The following is a 20607-nucleotide window of genomic DNA, read 5'->3' as shown; positions in this document are numbered from 1 at the left end:
AGCATGAGTGAGAGTCTGAGGTTTGGTCCAGGCTGCTGGGCATTCTGCATCACAGAAGATGAAGCACTAGCCAGCTAAAAACACCAAAAAAAGTGCAGAACACAGAATCGAACACTTTAAAGAAATGTTTTTTCCACGTTTCCCAGGCACACACATACAAAAAAAAAGTCAATACAGCACATGACTGTAGGAGGAAACTCGTACAGTCTCAGATGGGATATGCAATCACCACACAGCATGTCAACTACTGAGCTGTGCTTCTCTATACAATATGAAAGCCTCTCATTATTGGTTCCATATTTGAATTCTCTGAAAGGGACATTTTCAGGAAAATATGTTTAGAAAAAGTAAAAAACAGTGCTACATTAGAGTAGAATGTTTATTAGATTTATTGGGAAAACAATGTCAACATCTTCAACATCACACCATTATAGAGCTGGCAGAGGCTCAGACCAGTAAGGGCAGACCTGCAAAAAAACACAATTACACCATAAATAGACTTAGTCATTCTATAGACTGGTTCTGAAATGAAGCAGATTGAAGAAATAATGGACAATTAATGTTCACTGCTTGAGGTACTTACAGAGGTTTATTCGCCAGAGGGCCTGACGCTCTCAAAAATGCCAGCTTCCCTCATGCTGTTGAACTCTTTATTGGCATCATAGTTCTTGTAGAATTCAGCATATGCCCGTTTCCTGGGTTCTGTGACTCCAAACTGGGTGGAGAAGTGGAGATTAAACCATTTAATAAGGGAGTAGAACCAGAAGGTTATAGTACTGAGTGCTTAGTAGAATTGGGTTTTAAAGCCAATATATGATTTGTTTCATCCTGTTTTATCTTAGTATGCTTCTGAGATACACACAGATCTTTGCTACTGCTGGTAAATCATATAGCAGGGAGCTCCAGCGAGCCCCACATGCACACACACACACACGATACAGCAATCTAACCTTAACGGCTGCAGCAAGACTCAGACACACAACAAAAGCAACTGGCAGATGGAACCTCAGCCGCTTTGCAAGAAGTCCCCGCATTACTGGCTTGGCCAGAGACATCGTGAAGTCCCTGTTGGTTCACAAAATGTAATTGCTTTTGTTAATACACGTTTAAACATATACAGTAAATGCACACAAGAATTTTGATTTATTAGCATTAGATGATGAATCTGTTGTCTGTCCAGTTTCATGAACATTGGCCTATGTGGCCAAGTACCTTTTAGTAAGCATTTAATGACGAATACCACTGAGTAAACTGAATTCAGCATTCTCATTTCAGAACATTGTTCCCTGTGTTAAGGACAACCATAATAAAGGTCAGAGCAGCACAAAAATCCATATTACATTTTCTTTGATGCAAAATTGCAATATGTCATGTATTCCTCAGTAAAAGACTGTATTTTTAAGAATTTGAGAAGACAGTGAATCACTTCAGTAAGATTACCAGCGCTATATTCCGACAGTCTTCGACAGTGAATTAGGCAAAAATTAGATGGACTGCAGAGGACAGGCCGCCTTACGAAGTGTATTACCCCGTGCATTGCGTTGACGTTTCTGTTGGGGTTCCTAAAACTGAGGTTTTACGGGACTGTAATTGTTCTCTTATGTGGGTATTTTGCATTGTAACAACCCTATAAACCGATATTCTGTTACGGCTTCTCAGACAAAGAGCAAGTGAATGTTAGGAAGATCGTACTTTCCTCCAGTTTGGAATCGGAATTTTGTTTCAGTTGACTGGAGAACAAGGCTGCCCAAGATTACGGTCAATATATCTTTGCAGGTCTCACTATTGTCATGAACATCTATTTCCACGAACTCCCGGAGCTAATTTTAGAAGAATTCCCATTTTGCTGCAACATGCGGCCCAAACCTACTGAATTGTTCATATACTATTGACGCAAAATTCATTTAACTTCCGGTAGAGAGTTAAACAGTCTGAAATGTCAAATCCGCTATTTGAAAATAAATAAATGTATTAAATTGAGTGGACATATTAAAAATAGCCAAGTGCTTTTAGATTTCTAGACTCGTTCTACTTCCATATTTATAACACCATTTCGGTCACGAAATTCCCGTCCTGCATGCTAACATTCATGAGTACAAGACGTATATCCAAGTAAACGTTGGGTGATTTAGTATTTCTCCAGTGAAACATATTAACATAACACTGTATAAAAGAAATGTAAGCAAGCGAGGAAGCTAGGTAACCGACTATATGACCTACCACGGCCCATGCGTACCAAAAATGCATTCACATTAAATAATTACGTTATTCACAGCAACTTCAGCATATATGACTGCATCGAGACAAATGAAAAATAATAAGAAAATGAAAACCCATTTTAAACACACCATTAAATTTAAATCCTCACCTTTTGAGTTCTCGACCTTCAACACAAGTACAGACGGTGAGCACAATCTGGGAAACTCAGATCCACTTCTTCCGAATGTGAAAGGATACCGCTTATGTCACATCAAAACTTTGCTGCCACCTCGCGACGCGGAGGACTACCTACAATTCTTCTTCTTCTGCTTGCTGTTTTATGGCGGCTGTCAAACAACTTTGTGGTGCATTACCGCCACCAACCGGTAGGGAGTGTGAATCAGACAGTCAAACTCAAACTCAAACTCAAAAAAAAAAAAAAACTCTTAAATTCTTTTATCCAACCCAGTTACCCTTAAATACTGAAAAATATACTTAAACCACACATCGGCAGGGCTTTTCCGTAATAAATCCACAAGTGAGTACTGCACTTTTTCCCGTTCAAGACTCCGTATTAATTCCGTCCTTTCGGTATGGTACCTCCTACAATGAATCATTACATGTTCCACTGTTTCACTGTCCCCACAGAATTCACACTGTCCTGTGTCATGTTTCCCCATTATGCGTAGTGTAGCATTAAGTCCCGAGTGTCCCAGCCGTAGTCTAGTTATTATCCTTTCGTGTAGTCTACTTCTTCCAGTACTTCGTCCAGCTTCTCCTACCTTCCTTTGAATGCCGTAGAACCATCTACCTTTCACATCACCGTCCCACAGTTTTTGCCAACTTTCTTTAACTTTCCTTTTGATAATACTTTTAACCTCTGATTTACTATAGGATACTATCATGTCAATGTTATTCTGTTTTGCTGTTTCTTTGGCCTTCACATCTGCCATTTCATTTCCTTCCACCCCTACATGTGCAGGTACCCAGAGAAACACAACTACCAATCCCATCATCTGAATGTGATATAGTACTTGTTGAAGTTCTAGTACAATATCAGGACGGCTGTCTGAATGATTTCCTAGTAAACTAGCTAAGGATGAACTGGAATCTGAGCACACTACGGTTCGTAATGGTCTAGTCTCCTCAATCCATTCTACCGCAAGTAGCAATGCAATCATTTCTGCTGTGTAGACTGATAGTCCGTCATTTAGTTTTCTTCCTATTTTAATTTTGAATTCTGGGATTACAACTGCTACTCCCGTCTGACCCGACGGACTCCGGGACGCATCAGTGTAAACTTTTATATAGTCACAAAAACCCTCTATATACTCCTGAACCGTTAATGAATTACAAATGAAATTCTCATCTGTAGTCTTTTTTCCAAGTAGAGTTAAATCCACCACGGCATTAGGTAAAATCCAAGGCGGTATGACGGGCAATGGCACTACTGGGCTTATGTCTAAATTATTTATCCCGACTTCTGCAGCTTCCTGTTCAACCGTCCACCCAAACGTTTTACAAACAGCTTTTTCCTTCTCCCAGCAGGATCGTAAAATTGCCCGTGTAGGATGGTTTTGACTATGGCCCTGCAGGCTAACCCAGTAATTTAACGACAACTGAAGTCTTCTCAATGCTAGAGGCATTTCACCCACCTCTACCTGTAAAGCTGACGTAGGAGTTGTTTTCATTGCACCCGTGATTAACCGCAGAGCTTGATATTGAATAGCATCTAATTTCCTAAGAACCGTGTCGGAGGCTGATCCATAAACTATACAACCATAATCAACTGTAGATCGTATAAGGTTTATATAAACCGTTTTCAAAGACTGTCTGTCTGCCCCCCATTCACACCCGACTAAACACCTCATGACATTCAATACTTTTTTACATTTTTCAATAATCTTCTGAATATGCACTGTCCAGGTTACCTTGTCATCAAACCATATCCCTAGGAATTTAAACTGCTTCACTCTCTCCAGCTCCTGGTTGTACAATTTCAGTTTAACCTCTTGATTTCTTTTCTTTGTAAAAAGCATTACGGTTGTTTTATCAACAGAAAACTTAAAACTCCATTTATATGACCATTGCTCAATTTTAGAGACTGCATTCTGTACCTTTTTAATGAGAAATTTAACATTCCTACCACGCGTCCATATAGCTCCATCGTCTGCAAAAAGTGAGCAGCCCAAGACTACCTACAATTACTTTGTGTGACTCTTTTTGTGTCATCCTAATTAGTAACGTCATTTATTAAATTCTGAACAGTACTTTCACATACCTAATCTATCTTTGTGAAAAATTGTGAAGTGCAGTTAACTGAAGTTAGTATACATACCAATTAATATACATAGATATCACATGAGACATCAAATTACAAATTCACCATATACATTAATGTTTTTAACAGACCCATCATAACTAAATAATTGATTGGTTAAAAACAAGCTGTTTATACTATATATAGCCAGGGCTAAGAGTGGGAACCATTCAGAGCATTTCTTTATGCTGCTTATTGACATATATACATTATACTAACATACTGTATGGAAAGATATGTGCAATACTCCTTCTTTGCTGTTATACGCTAAAGTTATTTGTGTGATTTTTCCTCAGTATGGTATGTTGGGAAAATAATATTTGTGTTAGGAGACAATCTCATCCAAAATACAGTCACAAAGGGGTTGCACAGTGGCTTAACCTGAGCATAGCGGCCTGATGCTTATTCCAGTCAGCAGAGAGCACAAGGCTGGTGTATTACAAAGCACACACACAAAAGAGGCAATTTAGGCACCAATTACATTACATTTATTTTATCCAAAGTGACATACATTTGAGAGAGCAGGGTCAGACAGTGACAGGACCTTGCTCATGAGCCCAATGGTGAAATCACACTGGTGACCATAGGATTTTAGCTAGAAATCCATATGACATGAGAAGAACATGCAAACTGAGAGGATTTTTTAACACCTGAACCCTGTAAGCATCAGACAAGTGTGATACAGCCCTGGGAGCATCACCAGATAAATGTTGTGTCATAGAGATGTGTTTTTGGAAGATTAGTGAAAAGTCTTTATTTTATTTATATATATATATATATATATTTATAAATGAGTCCCCATCATTATCATTGTGCGTGCAATAAAAGTTCGCATCTTTATGATGACACTCGACCACCAAGTGTTGGGCGGTGCAGCAAGCCGGCTGCGGAGCACTGCCGCTGCAAACGCCCCACAGGAATGGGCGGCCTACAGAAATAGAGACGCTTGCTGGCATCGCCATCTCCATACCGAGGAGCGAAAATGAAACCTTAGACGAGCGAGAAGAGGAGGAGCAGCGCGAGGCAGCACGCGCCGCATGGGGACGCAGCCGGCACTTCGCTAGGAGCCTAAGTAGCTGCGCAGCCGGCTTCACAAGGGTGCTGGGAAATAGCCGACGCGAAATTCTTCCTTTTTCTTCACCGAAAGGCATTTTAAAGCGCCTTTGACAGGATTTTTTTAAATTTCTCAATCGTAAGTATAATTTTAACGATAAAAGAAAGTTAATATCGCTCTAACAGCTCACGCCTCTCCGTTTCAACTATCGCTGAGTAAGACCGGTTAGTTACTAGTTATGCACACTAAGGCGGCTAAGCGGCTGGACTCCACTTTGTTCTTTTGTTTTCACCACAGAAAGATGCCACAGAAACGGCGCTCGCAGTCCTGGGCTGAGCTCAAAGACTCCGGCAACGAGCATTTCAAGCACGGGCAGTACGGCGAGGCCTCCGCTCTCTACTCGCAGGCCATTGCGCTTCTGGTGAAGTCAGGTTAGGGCGGCCGTTTCTAGAAGGATCGCCGCTCGTACTGTAACTGAACCTCTGGTCGGCGAGTGCGTCTGAGACGGCGATATGTACTCCGGGGGGGGGTTCTGTCCTCATCTTTAATCGATAAGTTTGATCAGATGAGCCGAATTAAACCTAAGTGAATGAGGATTCGCCTCTATGAACCTTCTGGTATCAGACTTAGTCCTGGAGGTGGGTCAGGAACATATGTCTGTACGTGGGAATGGATTTAGAACTAAGCAGGGCAATAAGTCTTTTGACCGAAAATGTCCAAGGTACCAAAATTAAATTAGCCATGCATGTCAAGACTGTTGTGTGTTTTTTAATCGAACACTTTAAATGAATTATAGGTACACGTTCGTGTCGTGTTATAGGGTTTTTAAAAGGCTTTATACTTTTGGGAAAACTTATGTATAATTTTCATTAGTGAAGTCTATTTTTAGGGTTTTCTCTAGAGCTTGGCTTAAAATGTTAAATTGTGAGTGTAGAAGATGTTTATTGTTATGATGGACATGGGCATGTTACGGGATCTTTTGGATTGGGAATGAGGCTCTTGAGTGTCATCATTTTTCATTCAGTTAGTGTTAATAAGGTATGAATCAGTTAATCAGCTAGCATAAATGCTCGCATATACAAATTCACTGAAAACCATTTCAGCTAAATTTTAAATGATTGTCAAGGCATATATTTAGTACTATGCTTATGCTGCAAAGTTTCCTTTTGTTGTTGGACACATGCATAGGTAAGAATAACCAGGAAGATCTAGGCATCCTGTACTCAAACCGGGCCGCCAGTTATCTGAAGGACGGGAACTGTGCCGAGTGCATAAAGGACTGCACAGCGTAAGTTTACAACTTCAAGTCCGTCACTCCTACTCAATGAGGTAGCCATTTGAATATAAAGAACGTTATCTGTTATGTGTGTTGTTTTGTAAGCTTATCAGATCTATAGTGTATTGAAAGCATCGCAGTTGATGCATGAGGTGCTCAAGCAAATCTAAGCAAAAGGTAGTGATGAAAAGGGAATGTATGGGAATGAAAGTTATGGCGTAAACAGGGGTGGACTAACTTCTCTGGGGACCCTAGACTGATATGGATAGGTGGCCCCTTAATTGGGCCATGCAAACTGTTTTTTTGGAGCCAAAAGAAACGAGAAGGAATTAAAAGCGAAGGAATATCAATAATATGCTAATCAATGTGCAGGATGCCAACGGTAACACTTACCAATCAGTTAAGTTTGATCTATATATTTTGTTGCTTAGAAAACAAAAAAAAAAGTCGAGATCATAAAGGTGTCCCCTAGAGTGCGGGGCCCAGGGTTGTTCACCCTTCCACCACCCTACGTTCTGCCCCTGGGTATAAGCTAACATTTTTCAGGAGCCAATAGATTAAGACGGCTTTGTTCAGTTTTCCCATCATGGCCATGTGAGATTTTATGATAATCTATACATTTTGCTTAATTGTACCTGTGTGTTTTGGGTTTTGCATTTCTGTGCTACAGCATTTCCCACCTCACCGCAGTAAACATGTCTTACTTGACAGTGCTCTGGAACTGGTTCCGTTCGGTATCAAATCCCTTCTGAGGCGCGCTGCTGCTTATGAAGCAGTGGAGAGGTACCGGCTGGCTTATGTCGACTACAAGACCGTTTTGCAGATAGACTGTAACATTCCTGCCGCCCATGATGGAATAAACAGGTAATTGTCTCATCTTCTTAGTGTCAGTGGAAATTGTGATATTAGATTAGATTTTATTGTGATTGTACAGCTACAGTGAAATACTGTGAATACACATATATGTATATGTGTGTGTCTATATATGTATATGGAATTTGAATTTATAGGGTATGTATTTACAAGGGAGCAAATATAGATATGAATACTGATATTTTTTTTATAGAAATGTGGGATACATGATATATGAAATATGTTATGTACAGAATAGATAAATACATAAACAGGTGAAATATACATGAAGCTGAAAAGTTATTGATATTTAGAAAGGTCCGTTATTGAGTGGTAAGGGTTGAGAGTTCAGAATGGTGATGGTTTTGTGGAAGAAACTGAGCCTACTGGTGCGGGAATTTCTGAATAATCATTGCCTGAAAAAGAAAAGCTTTCTGTTTTTTTTTTTAGTTTGTTTAATATTAGTATGAACCATTGAAGGGCCATGTTTAAGTAACATCTTGTTTCAGTATAGAGCCTTTAAAAATCATCTTAATCTTTCAGAATGACAAAGGCTCTGACGGAGCAGGATGGCTTGTCCTGGCGCGAGAATCTGCCCCCAATTCCCACGGTGCCGCTGTCTGTCCGGGAGAGGGCGTGCCAGGCAGCATCTTCTGTGCCAAACGCACAGCACAATAGAACGAGGGCACCAGAGAAGCCTGGTAAGTGCCCTGTCCTCCTTTTTTAAAATATGCCCAAAAAAATAAAAAATTACCGCTAGTCATAGTCGACTAAATTTGTATGTCTCACTGGGGGTGAGTTATTTTGGGGGTGAGATTTTTACTCCCACGTAACACTCTATATGAAAGACTGATCTGTTTGACAGTGTGTTTAGGAGTATGATAAACAGACAGGTGATCTCTTTGTGACCCTCCCCCCCCCCCCACACACAGGGGAGGATTCCTTAAAGCAAGCATTGTCCTTAAAGGAAGAAGGCAATGCACTGGTGAAAAAGGGGGAGCATAGAAAGGCGATTGAGAAGTACAGCCAGAGCCTCAAGCTTAACTCTGCAGAAGTCACGACTTACACAAACAGGTGAGGACATCAAGGCTTCAGCATATGCTGGGAGGAGTCTTCTTCAAGGTTGTGGATTCAAATCCTATGGGCATCAGAATAATCATTTTTCTACTGGCCCCTTGGACAAGTCCCTTAACCCCCACTTATCCAGGGGTGCTCACAGGCTTTTCTCACATGCACGGCGCTTTTGGATGAAAGCATCCCCTAAATACATGTGAAAATCCATGTGGTGCCCCCCAGTGGGTAGTTTAGGAGCTTAGGTTCTTCATTTACGGCTCTTCTGATAGTCAAACTGCTGTCTCAGAGAATTCACGGGGCTGAGATGCTTACTCCAGTACTTTCTGTGAAACTGGAGCAGTGGGAGAAGAGAAGCAGTATGTCCCCACAGAATAATTCCAGGCTGTCTTTGGTCTCACGTTAAGTCGGTTTTGTGTCATCCATGGGCATACACTGTGCACTGTCTGCAGCCGGCTCTTCCACACACACTGTGGTCCTTAACACCAGCATTCCCATATGCCCACCACGCAGGGCGCTCTGTTACCTCTCTCTGAAGATGAACAAGGAGGCGGTAAGAGACTGTTTGGATGCCCTCCGACTGGATCCCAATAACGTCAAGGCTCTATACAGGCGAGCACAGGCACACAAGGAGCTGAAAGTAAGACGATTTTGATCTTTTTAAATCACCCATTGCTCTTTGCAAAATAACCACTGAGGCGTCTCCATGTCCATGCAGCAGTGTCTGATCTGTCTAGGAAGGGCTGCTTCCATTTATTACTTTTAAGTGGCTTTTGTCTTGTCACAGTGGAAACGGGCAGTATGTGTTAAATATTCCGTTCTATTAGCATCAGTCATGAGAAGCAGCAGCTCCTAGTTATTTAAGCCGTAAGTCAATTTGAATAATTCAGACGGTCAGATATTGCCATGTTTAATGGTCACTCACTTCCTCACAGGACTACAAAGCTTGTGTTGAAGACCTTAACACCCTGCTGAAAATTGAACCGAAGAATACAGCTGCACAGAAATTAAAACTGGAAGTACAGAAGATGAAGTAACTTCAGTGCTTCTGGGCCCCAATTCTTTGATTTAAACAGGGTTTTTAAAGTGCCCTTATTTTGCCCTTGTTTAGTTCATCTTTCTGTGGTATTTAATCACATTAAATATGTCTAGTTTTTTTTGTAGTATTTTGTAAGTTTTTACTTGTTCTGCAGCAAGGCTGGAAATCTATGCACTGTAAATTTAAGCTTTGTCTATTTATAATATTACAACAGAATGGACACATGCAGACATTTGGAGTTTCAGCGTTTTCAAAATTGCATTACATGAATCAGAATTTTAAACATTAAGTTTAGTGTTGAATGACCATTTCCAAATTAAGCCACTGTTAAAATTGTGTACATATTACGAGTTCTGTTTCATGATGGAAATAACTTTCATAACTTGTAAGGATAGTTAATTAGCTGTTTTGTTTGGAAAAGTCTTATTTTCCAATGCCTCTCACCCTTTAGGGTAAAGTAAATTGCTTTCCGTATTTTATTTCGCTTAGTTGTAAGAACTCTCCTCAGGGTTTGAAAACATTTGTACAGCTTGCATCAAAAACAGACCGAAGATACTCCTTTTGGCAGAGAAGATTAGTAAAGATGGGCAGTTTAATTACAGGTAATTCCAGATTGTTTTGGGGCAGTGTAACTGAAACAAACCTGGAGTAGGCGTTGCCTCAGGACCCTGTGTTGTGTTTAAGGGAATCAGTGTTGCTAACACAGAGACTCACGCACATTAATGTGGCACCAGCTACTAAATATGAGAGAGTGTAAGGATACAGTACGTGTGTGGGTACTTCATATCACTGTTTCTCAATCCAGTCCTTAGGGACCTGCACACAGTCCACGTTTTTGCTACTGGGAGCTGGGAGGGAGCAAAAATGTAGTCTGTAGTCCCCCAAGGACTGGGTTAGGAAACACTGCTAGATTGATTCAATTTTTTGTTTCACTAGTGAGGCTGTGATGCATTTTGAAGGTGAAACCCACACAATGACCTGCTATGAATGACGAGCCTCTTTATTATTATTTTTTTGGAAATATCTCAGCCTCTTACATATGAAACATGCTGCTGATTTTTGTCTGTCAGTTGACCTGAGGGCTACCAGTCATGTCTGTAGCACCAGGAAAGGAAAGTACTTGTATATCGCTTGATTGTGAATGAAGATGTTCTAGCGTCTGGCTTTGTGGTTTTCACTTTAACTGATTCCTGCGTGTAAAGTATCTGGCTGTATAAATGGGGAAGTTGTAACTCCATGGATTAAAAGAATTAGAGATGCAAATAAATATTTGATGTTATTGCTTAAGTAAATATGCTTTATTTTGTGTGTATTACCATGGTGAAGACTGAAGACTGTGGTGCACTTTAGTGGGTTGGACATTTGAGAGTTTACTGCATGGTGACATGCATTAAAATATATCTACAAGGATCTGCAATATTTTTTATTGTTGGGGATTGAAACTGTGAATCATACATGCATAGATACATTTATGGTTTTATGAATAACCAGGCGGAAGTGGTGCCTGAGTGGAGTGTATATATTTTTATTCATGTGTATATTCAGCTGCTTTTGCTTCCTTTGAATTTTGGTGTGACATCCTATATAGCACATTTTATTAATCTTTTATTATATACTGCTCCTGACCAAGTTAAGTTCATCAGTGCTTGCTAAAACTGGTCAGTGTCTATTTACAATAAAATTATTTTCCAGAAAGTACTGCATATATCAGACTTTGACATAAGACTATGACATAACCTTAACTCACAATAGGAATGTTCTTTTTCTTTTTTCTCTTAAAAATATTAATAATGAGATTAAGATTTCATAATTCATCCATCTTCTAAGCATTCGTCATGGTCAGGGTGTCTTGGAGCCAATCCCAGGAAGCATGGGGCACAACCAAGATGGGATGCCAGACATTGCAAGTGCAACGCACACATACAGTCCAGGCAATTTAGTCACGCAAATGATTCTAACTGACTCTCTATTAACTGCTAGGAAACTAACACGGCACTGGGAGAACATGTGAACTATACAGCCACAACCCTGAAGGTGCAAGACTCAGTGCTACACGCTGAGCCAATGAGCTGAATTTGCACTTTATATTTCTGTTAGGGAAATTAAGGTCGTACCTGAAAGTATAAAAATAATGATCCTATTTAAAGATCTTTGAGGTGTGGTTCAGTGGGCTAAGCCTCTGTGGCTATAATCAGGATTTCACCACTTCAAGCTCAGCCTCGGCCATTGAACAAGGCCCGTAACCCCCAGCCCCCTAGGTGCCGCAACAGGTGGCTGCCCTTCGCAGCCAGCTCACTGTCACCTAGTGAGGGCAAGATAGGGGAGGCGTAAAGAGAATTTCCCCATGGAGATCAATAAAGTATCAATTATTATATTAATGACAGTCAGGTATAGTTTGCATGTGATGGTTTATATCAATAGTTATGGCTAGCAGTCAAGTCATTTCTGTATAATGAAAATTGTCTTCATTGAGCAAAAAACGAATTGATTGTCTTTTTCTGATGGACCTTGGCATTTTTTCATTGCCTCGGGATTCACAAAGGGAGTGTTTCTTATGAAAGTGACTTATCCATTCCTCCATCTGTCCTTTTTGAACACAAACCCACAGCAGATGCTGCGTACACAGAGCACTGGCGTTAAAGCCCACCTTCTGCCATCATCTGCATCCTCCTTTTCAAATGCAAAGGTGCAAACGGGAGAGGTGCCAGTGACGTCAAACAGAACTCGTGTGAACTCTGGGAACACATCATGCAGACAGAATAGGAGCCATGTCAAAGCTGACTCCAGTTTGTCTTACTAAATGATGCTGAAATTGGAGGAGATGTATAATACATATGAATAAATTCACAGTACAAACTGTAACAATACAATTTTTTGTTAATCTGGCAATACAAGACATTTATTTTTGAGCAGATGTTGGAAAAAAATCAACTGTTAAATGCAATAATGCAATGAAAAAGAACATCAATAACCTATAGGTAATACACTGATATTCGGTCAGCAATACTCACAAAAGCAATGCATGACAGCAAGTTGTATGAGAATAAATTCATGTGCTAAAACACATAATGGAAAGAATTTGAGGTTTGACTGAAACCACTGATTTAACCTGGGTACCACCGAAATTTCTCCAACGTATTTGTGTGCATAGAAAAATATGGTATATAATAGCATCAGATATTCTTTGGGTTCATGGGTTGGGTTGGGTTTAACTCCCAAGCGCTGCCTTACTGGAAACTACGTTCTCTCTGTGTTGCTGTAGCTTTCTCCGTCATCTTCCAGACATGTTAACGTATGCCCAAAATTATTCCTTCTGATGGACTCCGACAATGACCCCAGCCGTTTCAGAATGGGTAAAAGCTTTTGAAAATCCCTAATGAATGTTCCAGTTCAGTCCAGTAGGGTTTATAAAACTGGTTTCATTTTTTTACTTCTTTTCACAGTGCATCTGCATTACTCATAAGATGTGCTAGTACCAAATTTTGTATGAAACTGCTACTTATATTAACACAAACATATGCAAAGCTTCCGCCCATCAAAATATATCCACAACATCCTTCCTTAAATGTTAATAGTAAATGGTAATGTTTAATTTGGCAAGGCTTCCAGAATGTTCCTAAGCTCCCTGTGGTGGCAAAGATTTAAACAGCTGTCCTAGTTTTCAAGGCCACTGTTAGGTTCTTACAAGGATATGTGCTTCATAACCTACTTTACAGAAATTTTGAATCAGGAACTTTGCAGTTAGAAAGCTGACAAAGAAAGCAAGACAAAAACATGAACTGGGGAACAGACCAACAATATTGCTTAAATATTAGTTATATTTCTATACATTTTTAAAAGTTCTCACCCACCAAATATGAGATGTCTGCATTTAGAATCCCCATTTGGGAAAATCACCCATTTCCATCTAAGAGCAATGAACACCCTTTTCATAAAACAAAAAACAGGAAAATCTGGAACTGATAAAACTTTATTTCACTTTAAATTGTCTTTTACACTCTCCTGATTATTACATGTAAGGTGGAACTAGAACTGTTTTAAAAGACATACACAAATCTAGTATTACGTCAATAACCAGGTATTTTTTGTTTGTTTTTTTCTTTTTTTTAAGTTTAAGCTATTCTAAATTTTCACAACCACGTGCGCGCTAGGGAATAAAACCATCACAGAAGCAAACTTTAGGCAGAATACTGGTCAGTAGAAACAAAGCAAGTAGAGATACCAGATATACAGACAGGCTTGGTTCCACATTCACTACCGCGGTATTTTTTTTTTTGTTTTTTGTTTTTTAAATCAAGCGTAGAGTAACTGCCATTTGTTCAGCTAAAGGGGAGAATCCTTAGTGCATGAAACATTGGCCTCAGCAAGACGAACCGAGACAGGTGACTTCTACACCTAAGTGGAATGTCATGGTGATGGCAAGGTATTGTGACACTGAGTGAATTAAGCTTTTAAATTTTATTCTTTCCTTATTTCCCCAGCCCTTAATCTACCACATTTCCTAAATTTTAACCTAGTAATTTTGAAGAGGCTTTTGTTTTGTTTACATTCTCTACAAGACACCTTGCAGCAAACAAACGTACCAAAGTCTGGAACCCAACACTCATCAACATAAACCTCTTTGCATTAACCCGACATTAAGAACTTTCTCACATTCGTCATCAATAGGATTTCGACTGATGAAGACTACTTCAGAAGATGGAACGATGATTAGTCAGTTCAGGCTGCCAGCATGGAAAATCCAGGTCTACAAACTTTAAAGGTAACAGCTTAAAGGTGTTCTTTAACAAGCAGGTTCACAATATTACATTAAGAAAAATTTATATTCACTTCTAAAAAATGTTTACAATTTACATTTTGTTTCAATGAAAACAGTCATTATGCAGAGGTGCAGGTAGAACATTTAAGAACAAAAAAAAAAAAAAATGTCCACTGTACTGATGTCAAACAGTACATTTATATTAACTGTCCCAATTTGTTCAGAAATGTTCTCATCTGAGAAATGTTTGTTTTGTGATGTGGAATGTTCAAAACCGGTAACGTGGAATGGAAGGGGGGAGGGGAATAACCACAATGGTTCCCTTTTTAATTAAATCTGTTTCATTTTAAAATATAATGAACATTAAACAACAATGCGCATGTTAGTCAGTGTCACAATACAGCCTGTTATTCCGTTCTGTATGAGGCCACAGCAGAATTGTACTGTTACCCAAACCCACGCATATCTGCATTTCACAGAGCAGATTTTTTTATTATTATTATTTATGGACAGGAGGAGGAAATACAACTAAACATCACAGTGTTTGGTGAAAATAAACCGTCACTTTAATAACCTTTGAATAAAACCTGCAAATGCTGGTACACTATAAAACAAAAAGATAAAAAAAAAAATGAATATGATAATTCACAACCTGCATGGGAGAATTAAAAATAAAAAATTAAAATAACGGAACCGGTAGTGAGGTGGGGTGGGGGTGGGGTGATTTTCTACTTGATAATATTCACGATCCAAAAATTGTGCCAGCTGACTGACTGCTATTTGGTCACTTTCGCGTTTTCTGCAAAGGGCATGACTGACAGGCCGGGTACAATTCATGCTGCTTGCCATACAGAAAGGGAGTCCAAATGAAGTTGGGGGCAATGGGCTGTACGTGTGTGTGCGCCTGGGAAATACAGGACGGGGGGATGCGCAGACTGTATGTGTGTACAGTACAGGACTTGGAGCTGCACGGGCTCTATGTGAACGACACCGGTTGCGGGGACGTGTGTGTGCATGATACGGGGAAGTGGAAACATATGGGCTCTATGGGTATACGATACAGGTTGTCAAAACTTAGGGGCTGTACGTGAGTACTATACGGGACACGGGGAAGTGAAGGTGCTATGTGACATTAGTTATCTCCATCGCCAACATCGCCATCATCACCCTGGTTTTCTGATGTCCACAGCTGTAAAGAGGAAAAACATGCATGTTAACTTACTCTCAAAACACAGGGAAGGTCTCGCAATCTTTAGCTGTTTTATAGAAATCGTAACTGAGGATGAACATTTCAGCTAGGAGGGCATCTATCAGTCAGATATATGGACCTTGAACCAACAGGTAGTTAGTTCAAGTGAGTGTGAGCTCTTTATCAGGGAATAGTTCCATTTAAAAATGTCTGTTATAAACAAATAAATGTTATTCAAAGGAAATTAGCTGGCCAAGAAAGTATTACATAAATGCATATGGTTAAAGGAATGTGCAGTAATCCATTTTAGAGAATCTCCTGCATGTACTACTTGTGTAAAAATTTCACAAGTGATGGTTAGCTGCAGCCAAATGCCTTACGCCAATGCTGAGAACTCACAGTGAGGTTGTCCCTTAGTAGCTGCATGATCAGAGTGCTGTCTTTGTAAGAATCCTCATTCAAGGTATCAAGTTCAGCGATTGCTTCATCGAAAGCCTGTAACCAGGGAAGAGAAGGGATTCTTAGTGGCTATGCAGCAAATATATTCTACTTCAGAAAACGTAGTTATGCTCCCTCAACAACAACAAAAAAAAATCCAGAATTTTATACTTAATTTTACTTACACTATTTGGTTAGCTCAAAACTATTCTGTCACTTTGCTTCATAAAATAATAAAGAAATTAAGACCGGATGACGAGCAATATGTTCAAAAAAGATGAAGACTGAAAAAAGCTGCTTACCGTCTTTGCCAAGGAGCAGGCCTGCTCGGGAGAGTTGAGGATTTCATAGTAGAAAACGGAGAAGTTGAGCGCCAGCCCCAGTCTGATAGGATGTGTGGGCTGCATCTCCTTCTTGCTGATTTCAAAGGCCTCCTGATAGGCCTGCTGGGAATTCTCAACCGTAGCTTTGGGGAGAGGGACAAAATTACTTGATTTGTGCCACAAGATTACAAAACAGATACATTCATTCAAGAGATATTTTCAGACTTTGTTACCTTAAACTTTATCTACAGAGGAAATTTTATTTAAATTAAACAAGGCTACACAATCAGACAGTGCATTCCCATTGGGAAGCTAAAGAAAATGCAGATTATGAACTTCACACTAACATGACAGCAGCTGCATACTAACTTTTCTTGGAGTCTCCAGATGCCACTTCAGACAGGTATCTATAATAGTCCCCTTTCATTTTCAGGTAGAACACCTTGCTCTCTGCCTGACTTGCATTGGCAATGAGGTACTTGTCGAGAAGTCCCTAAAATAAAGGAGAAAAATGCTTATTAGTGTTCATAAGCTCCTATATAGTCTGCTTTCCTAGCCAGTAGAAAGTAAACTCCATAAACAAAAATGCTTCTTCTAGGAATGCGTTAGAAAAAGAAGAGCTTCAGCTAATACCAACGAAGGCTGTAGGGTTTACCAAGTCTGCTCGGTGAATGTGATTAAAGCTACAATTTCTCACATGTTCAGGAGGCCCCACGCATGCCCGACTCCCCTCACCAGCACATCGTTGCAGATGTCCTGCAGCTCGCTCTCGATCTTCTCGCGGTACTCGCGCGCCATCTGCTGCTTCTTCTCGTTGCTCTCGGTCTTCTGCTCGATGCTGGAGATGACGCGCCAGGACGAGCGGCGGGCGCCCACCACGTTCTTATAGGCCACGGAAAGCAGGTTGCGCTCCTCGTTGGAGAGCTCGTGACCCTGCTCCGTCACGGCCTTCATCGCCGCTGCCATGTCGTCGTAGCGCTCCGCCTGCTCTGCCAGCTTGGCCTTCTGAACCAGGTCGCTCTTGTCCATCTTCAAGCTGCCCCAGGAACACACAGAGTGTCAAGAAAAGCAAAGTCCACCAACTGGTTCTGATTGCACTATATGTCCAAGGAGCTGCCTTCTCATCAAGGTGTAACAACATTATTGGACAACATAAAAGCTGAGATTGAAAAATGAAAGAAACCTTCCCTACATTTACAGCCAATGCCTTCTGCCTCCAATATGAGACTGTGCTCTTCATTTTTACCTACAACCCAATTGATGATTACCATTAGGTATGAAATAACACTTAACTGAACATTTAAGGGGGTAAATATAAATTAGGTGTTAAAAAAATAAAAAGAAGATACTTTTAGCCTGAGGGGGAACACTTAGCAGATAAAGTGAAATCCAGTGTCATGGACAGCGACCAGAACAGCACCGCTAGAAGCTGTGCAAGATTATTGCTGATGCTAGAAATATCCTGCACATTGCCTTGCACGTGGCTGGGTGGCTGGTTACCTGATTTGCCCCTTAACTTCCCACAAAGGCTCAGGTATCTTGAACTCCACTTTAGCAATGCTGGATGTAAAGGTCTCAGGACACTTCATACATATACAAGACCAACTTTACAGTACAAATGTTTCAGAATTTTCTCATTTGTTATATGGAGAAACATCACTGGGAATATTGAGTGTAATTCAGTCATTTGAAATCTGACAGATATCCGTTTTAAATTAAATTGGTGTTATTAGGATTCATCATATGACTAAAAATACAACTACTGCTATATTCATGTACACGAGCTTCAACGCGACCCACAAACAGAACAAAACTATCGAAACGGATAATCAATGGTTTGATTCTTCGATTTCACGATTTTTTTTGTAGCACTGGCAAATGAAAACACACTTCTGGGTCCAATTAAAATGCTTTGAGCAATGTTATGACTATGCGAGTAACAGATTTACGCCATTTGACTGCGGCTTCCGACCACATGAGACGATCGCTGCGTATGCAGGTCGAGTAACCCAATTATTAAAATACTTAAAAATCCAACTGGTACCCAGTCATGACGGACTGCATGCATAATTCGGTCTTCTACTGAATGTGATCAAGTCGGACTAATCATAGAACTACCAGCGCGATTGCGGCGCGGCACTATTCAGGCTGAAAAACCAACTCGACTACGCCCCAGGCCCAGAAAGCGAAGGTGTTCATTCAGCCCGAAGTCTCCGCAGCCGACCGCACGATGACATAAGATAAACCCAATCGCAGGGTTACAGTTGATCTTACATGCCAAATAACGTAATATACAGCTAAAACATGCTTCAATCTATCGCTACCTTTCAGATACACTAATCAGCGAAACACTATCGTTAAAAACCAGCCACAAATATTGAGGAAATACGGTTTGAAGCATGTTTAAATCAGGTGGATGGTAACGCTTTCTGTCTCCGTTAAACGATTAATAGTTTTATGAAAGCGTTTTTAGGTAATACCATACTAAATGAGTATCTATCGGACATGCGAATCAGCAATTTTAGCGCAAAATCTACCGCAGACAAGCAGTTAGCACGCTGGCTAACTACGCCCTCCGGCCTCTGTCGCATTCTCGTGCGGTGTTTCATTCGAGTGACAAACGCGCCTCGAGGACACTTTGGGTCATGGACAAGTTAACCATTCATCTTGCTAACTCCATATATCTGGGACATTTAAAACCAGTCTCCGTACCGAGACCGCAGAGGCCCGCGTTTGCTCGCATTGCATATGGTTTGCTGCTAGTTTAGCTAGCTAGCCAGATATCACGACCTGACAGAATTGGCTGAACCTCACCTCCTCGTCACCCACATTTATGCTAGACAATCAATGTGCATGTAGATTTTTAAATAGATGTGTGAAACCAGTGGTGTCTTTGACCTAAATGTTTAAAGTATCTCATTTGTAAGCCGTGCCTCTTCCTCACGCCACGGCCTAAGTCCTTGCACCCAGCCCCAAACCACAATAGGCACATTCTCTACCGCATACCGTGACTGGACCCGCTGTTATATTGGCATAACCTCTTATATTTGCGCGTAATACCTGGACACGCCTTACAACTAAACCGAGACATGTGAACTCACATTAGTAATGTACTTTTAGTCCTGCTTTTGTCTGTGGACGATGGGAGTCTTTCTCTCCGTCCTCCGTCTCGCTACTCTGGATATTCAGGGCAGTACCACTTCCGCTTGCACTGACACTTCCGCTTCCTCTAAACCCCACCCCTCCCCCCCGCCAGTAACCAAGGCAACCTATGTCCGGGGTTTCCGAAACGTTTTCAGGGGTTAATGCGTCATCACTGCCATGGCAACCGCGGCGGAGGAACGTCAGCAATCACCATGGAGATTTCTCCTAGGTGGAGTTAAGTAGCAGAAGCAGATGCATGATACAATTTATTTAAGAAATGTCTGCTTGTAGTCATTTAGTTACACATTATTGAGATGGGTCATCTTTTTTATAGTGGCTTGCTAGCTGACTTAAACGATAAAATGAAATATAAAACGTGTGAGCTGATTCTATCATCACTTAGTTACCATAATTTTTTATTCAAATTTGGTTTATTCCTCATTGTGATATATTACGACTGGCATACAATTACGTTATTACTCGTCATTTAATCCAAATACAAAGTGTTTTATTATTCATTGCAAACTATCTGGTATTGGATCGTTAGAATGATAATTTCATTGTTGTGACCAGAATAAAAGATATTCAACATTTAATTAATTTCTTGAGGCTGCCTCCCACCCTGAATTAATCCCTGTCTTCTGTCTTTTACTACCTCAGAGTGTCTGGTAGTACAGCATAGGATTCATCCATTCATCCATCTATTTTCAAAATTGATAAATTATCCAGGGTGGATTGCAGTTGTCTGTAGCTTATATCAGTGGAGTGTGCCTAATTTCAGAGGGTTGTCTATTGTAAAGTGCAGTGAGCGTGACTTATTTTCTGCCACTGAACATCCAGAAATTTAAAGCCGATGGTCTTTTTTGTTTTTGGCACAGATAAGAAAACTGGAGAGGAGGTCCTTTGCAAACCAACACAAACTCATGCAAGCAGCGAGATACTC

General features: G+C 40.4%; 3 protein-coding genes across 3 annotated transcripts; 1 reads left to right on the top strand and 2 right to left on the bottom strand.

The window, feature by feature from the left end:
- Positions 1-361: 361 nt before the first annotated feature.
- On the bottom strand, positions 362-2520 carry cox6c (cytochrome c oxidase subunit 6C). Its single transcript, XM_023799552.2, has 4 exons — positions 2369-2520; positions 951-1065; positions 584-715; positions 362-467 (listed from the first exon to the last, which is right to left on the bottom strand). The coding sequence occupies exons 2-3, from the start codon at positions 1053-1055 to the stop codon at positions 590-592; spliced, it is 231 nt and encodes a 76-aa protein (XP_023655320.1). The 5' UTR covers positions 1056-1065; positions 2369-2520; the 3' UTR covers positions 362-467; positions 584-589.
- A 2927-nt stretch (positions 2521-5447) lies between these two features.
- Positions 5448-11103, top strand: tomm34 (translocase of outer mitochondrial membrane 34). The gene is made up of 8 exons (XM_023799788.2): positions 5448-5711; positions 5871-6004; positions 6762-6861; positions 7561-7713; positions 8245-8402; positions 8634-8775; positions 9286-9412; positions 9708-11103. Exons 2-8 carry the CDS (start codon positions 5875-5877, stop codon positions 9807-9809), a joined length of 912 nt encoding a protein of 303 aa, XP_023655556.1. The 5' UTR covers positions 5448-5711; positions 5871-5874; the 3' UTR covers positions 9810-11103.
- Positions 11104-13763: 2660 nt separating this feature from the next.
- Positions 13764-19774, bottom strand: ywhaba (tyrosine 3-monooxygenase/tryptophan 5-monooxygenase activation protein, beta polypeptide a). The gene is made up of 6 exons (XM_023811326.2): positions 19622-19774; positions 17256-17556; positions 16890-17013; positions 16500-16663; positions 16159-16254; positions 13764-15759 (listed from the first exon to the last, which is right to left on the bottom strand). Exons 2-6 carry the CDS (start codon positions 17547-17549, stop codon positions 15703-15705), a joined length of 735 nt encoding a protein of 244 aa, XP_023667094.1. The 5' UTR covers positions 17550-17556; positions 19622-19774; the 3' UTR covers positions 13764-15702.
- Positions 19775-20607: the final 833 nt, after the last annotated feature.

Source organism: Paramormyrops kingsleyae, chromosome 8 (genome assembly GCF_048594095.1).
Source record: "Paramormyrops kingsleyae isolate MSU_618 chromosome 8, PKINGS_0.4, whole genome shotgun sequence".
Taxonomy (NCBI): Eukaryota; Metazoa; Chordata; class Actinopteri; order Osteoglossiformes; family Mormyridae; genus Paramormyrops; species Paramormyrops kingsleyae.
This window is presented reverse-complemented; position numbering and strand designations above follow the sequence as displayed.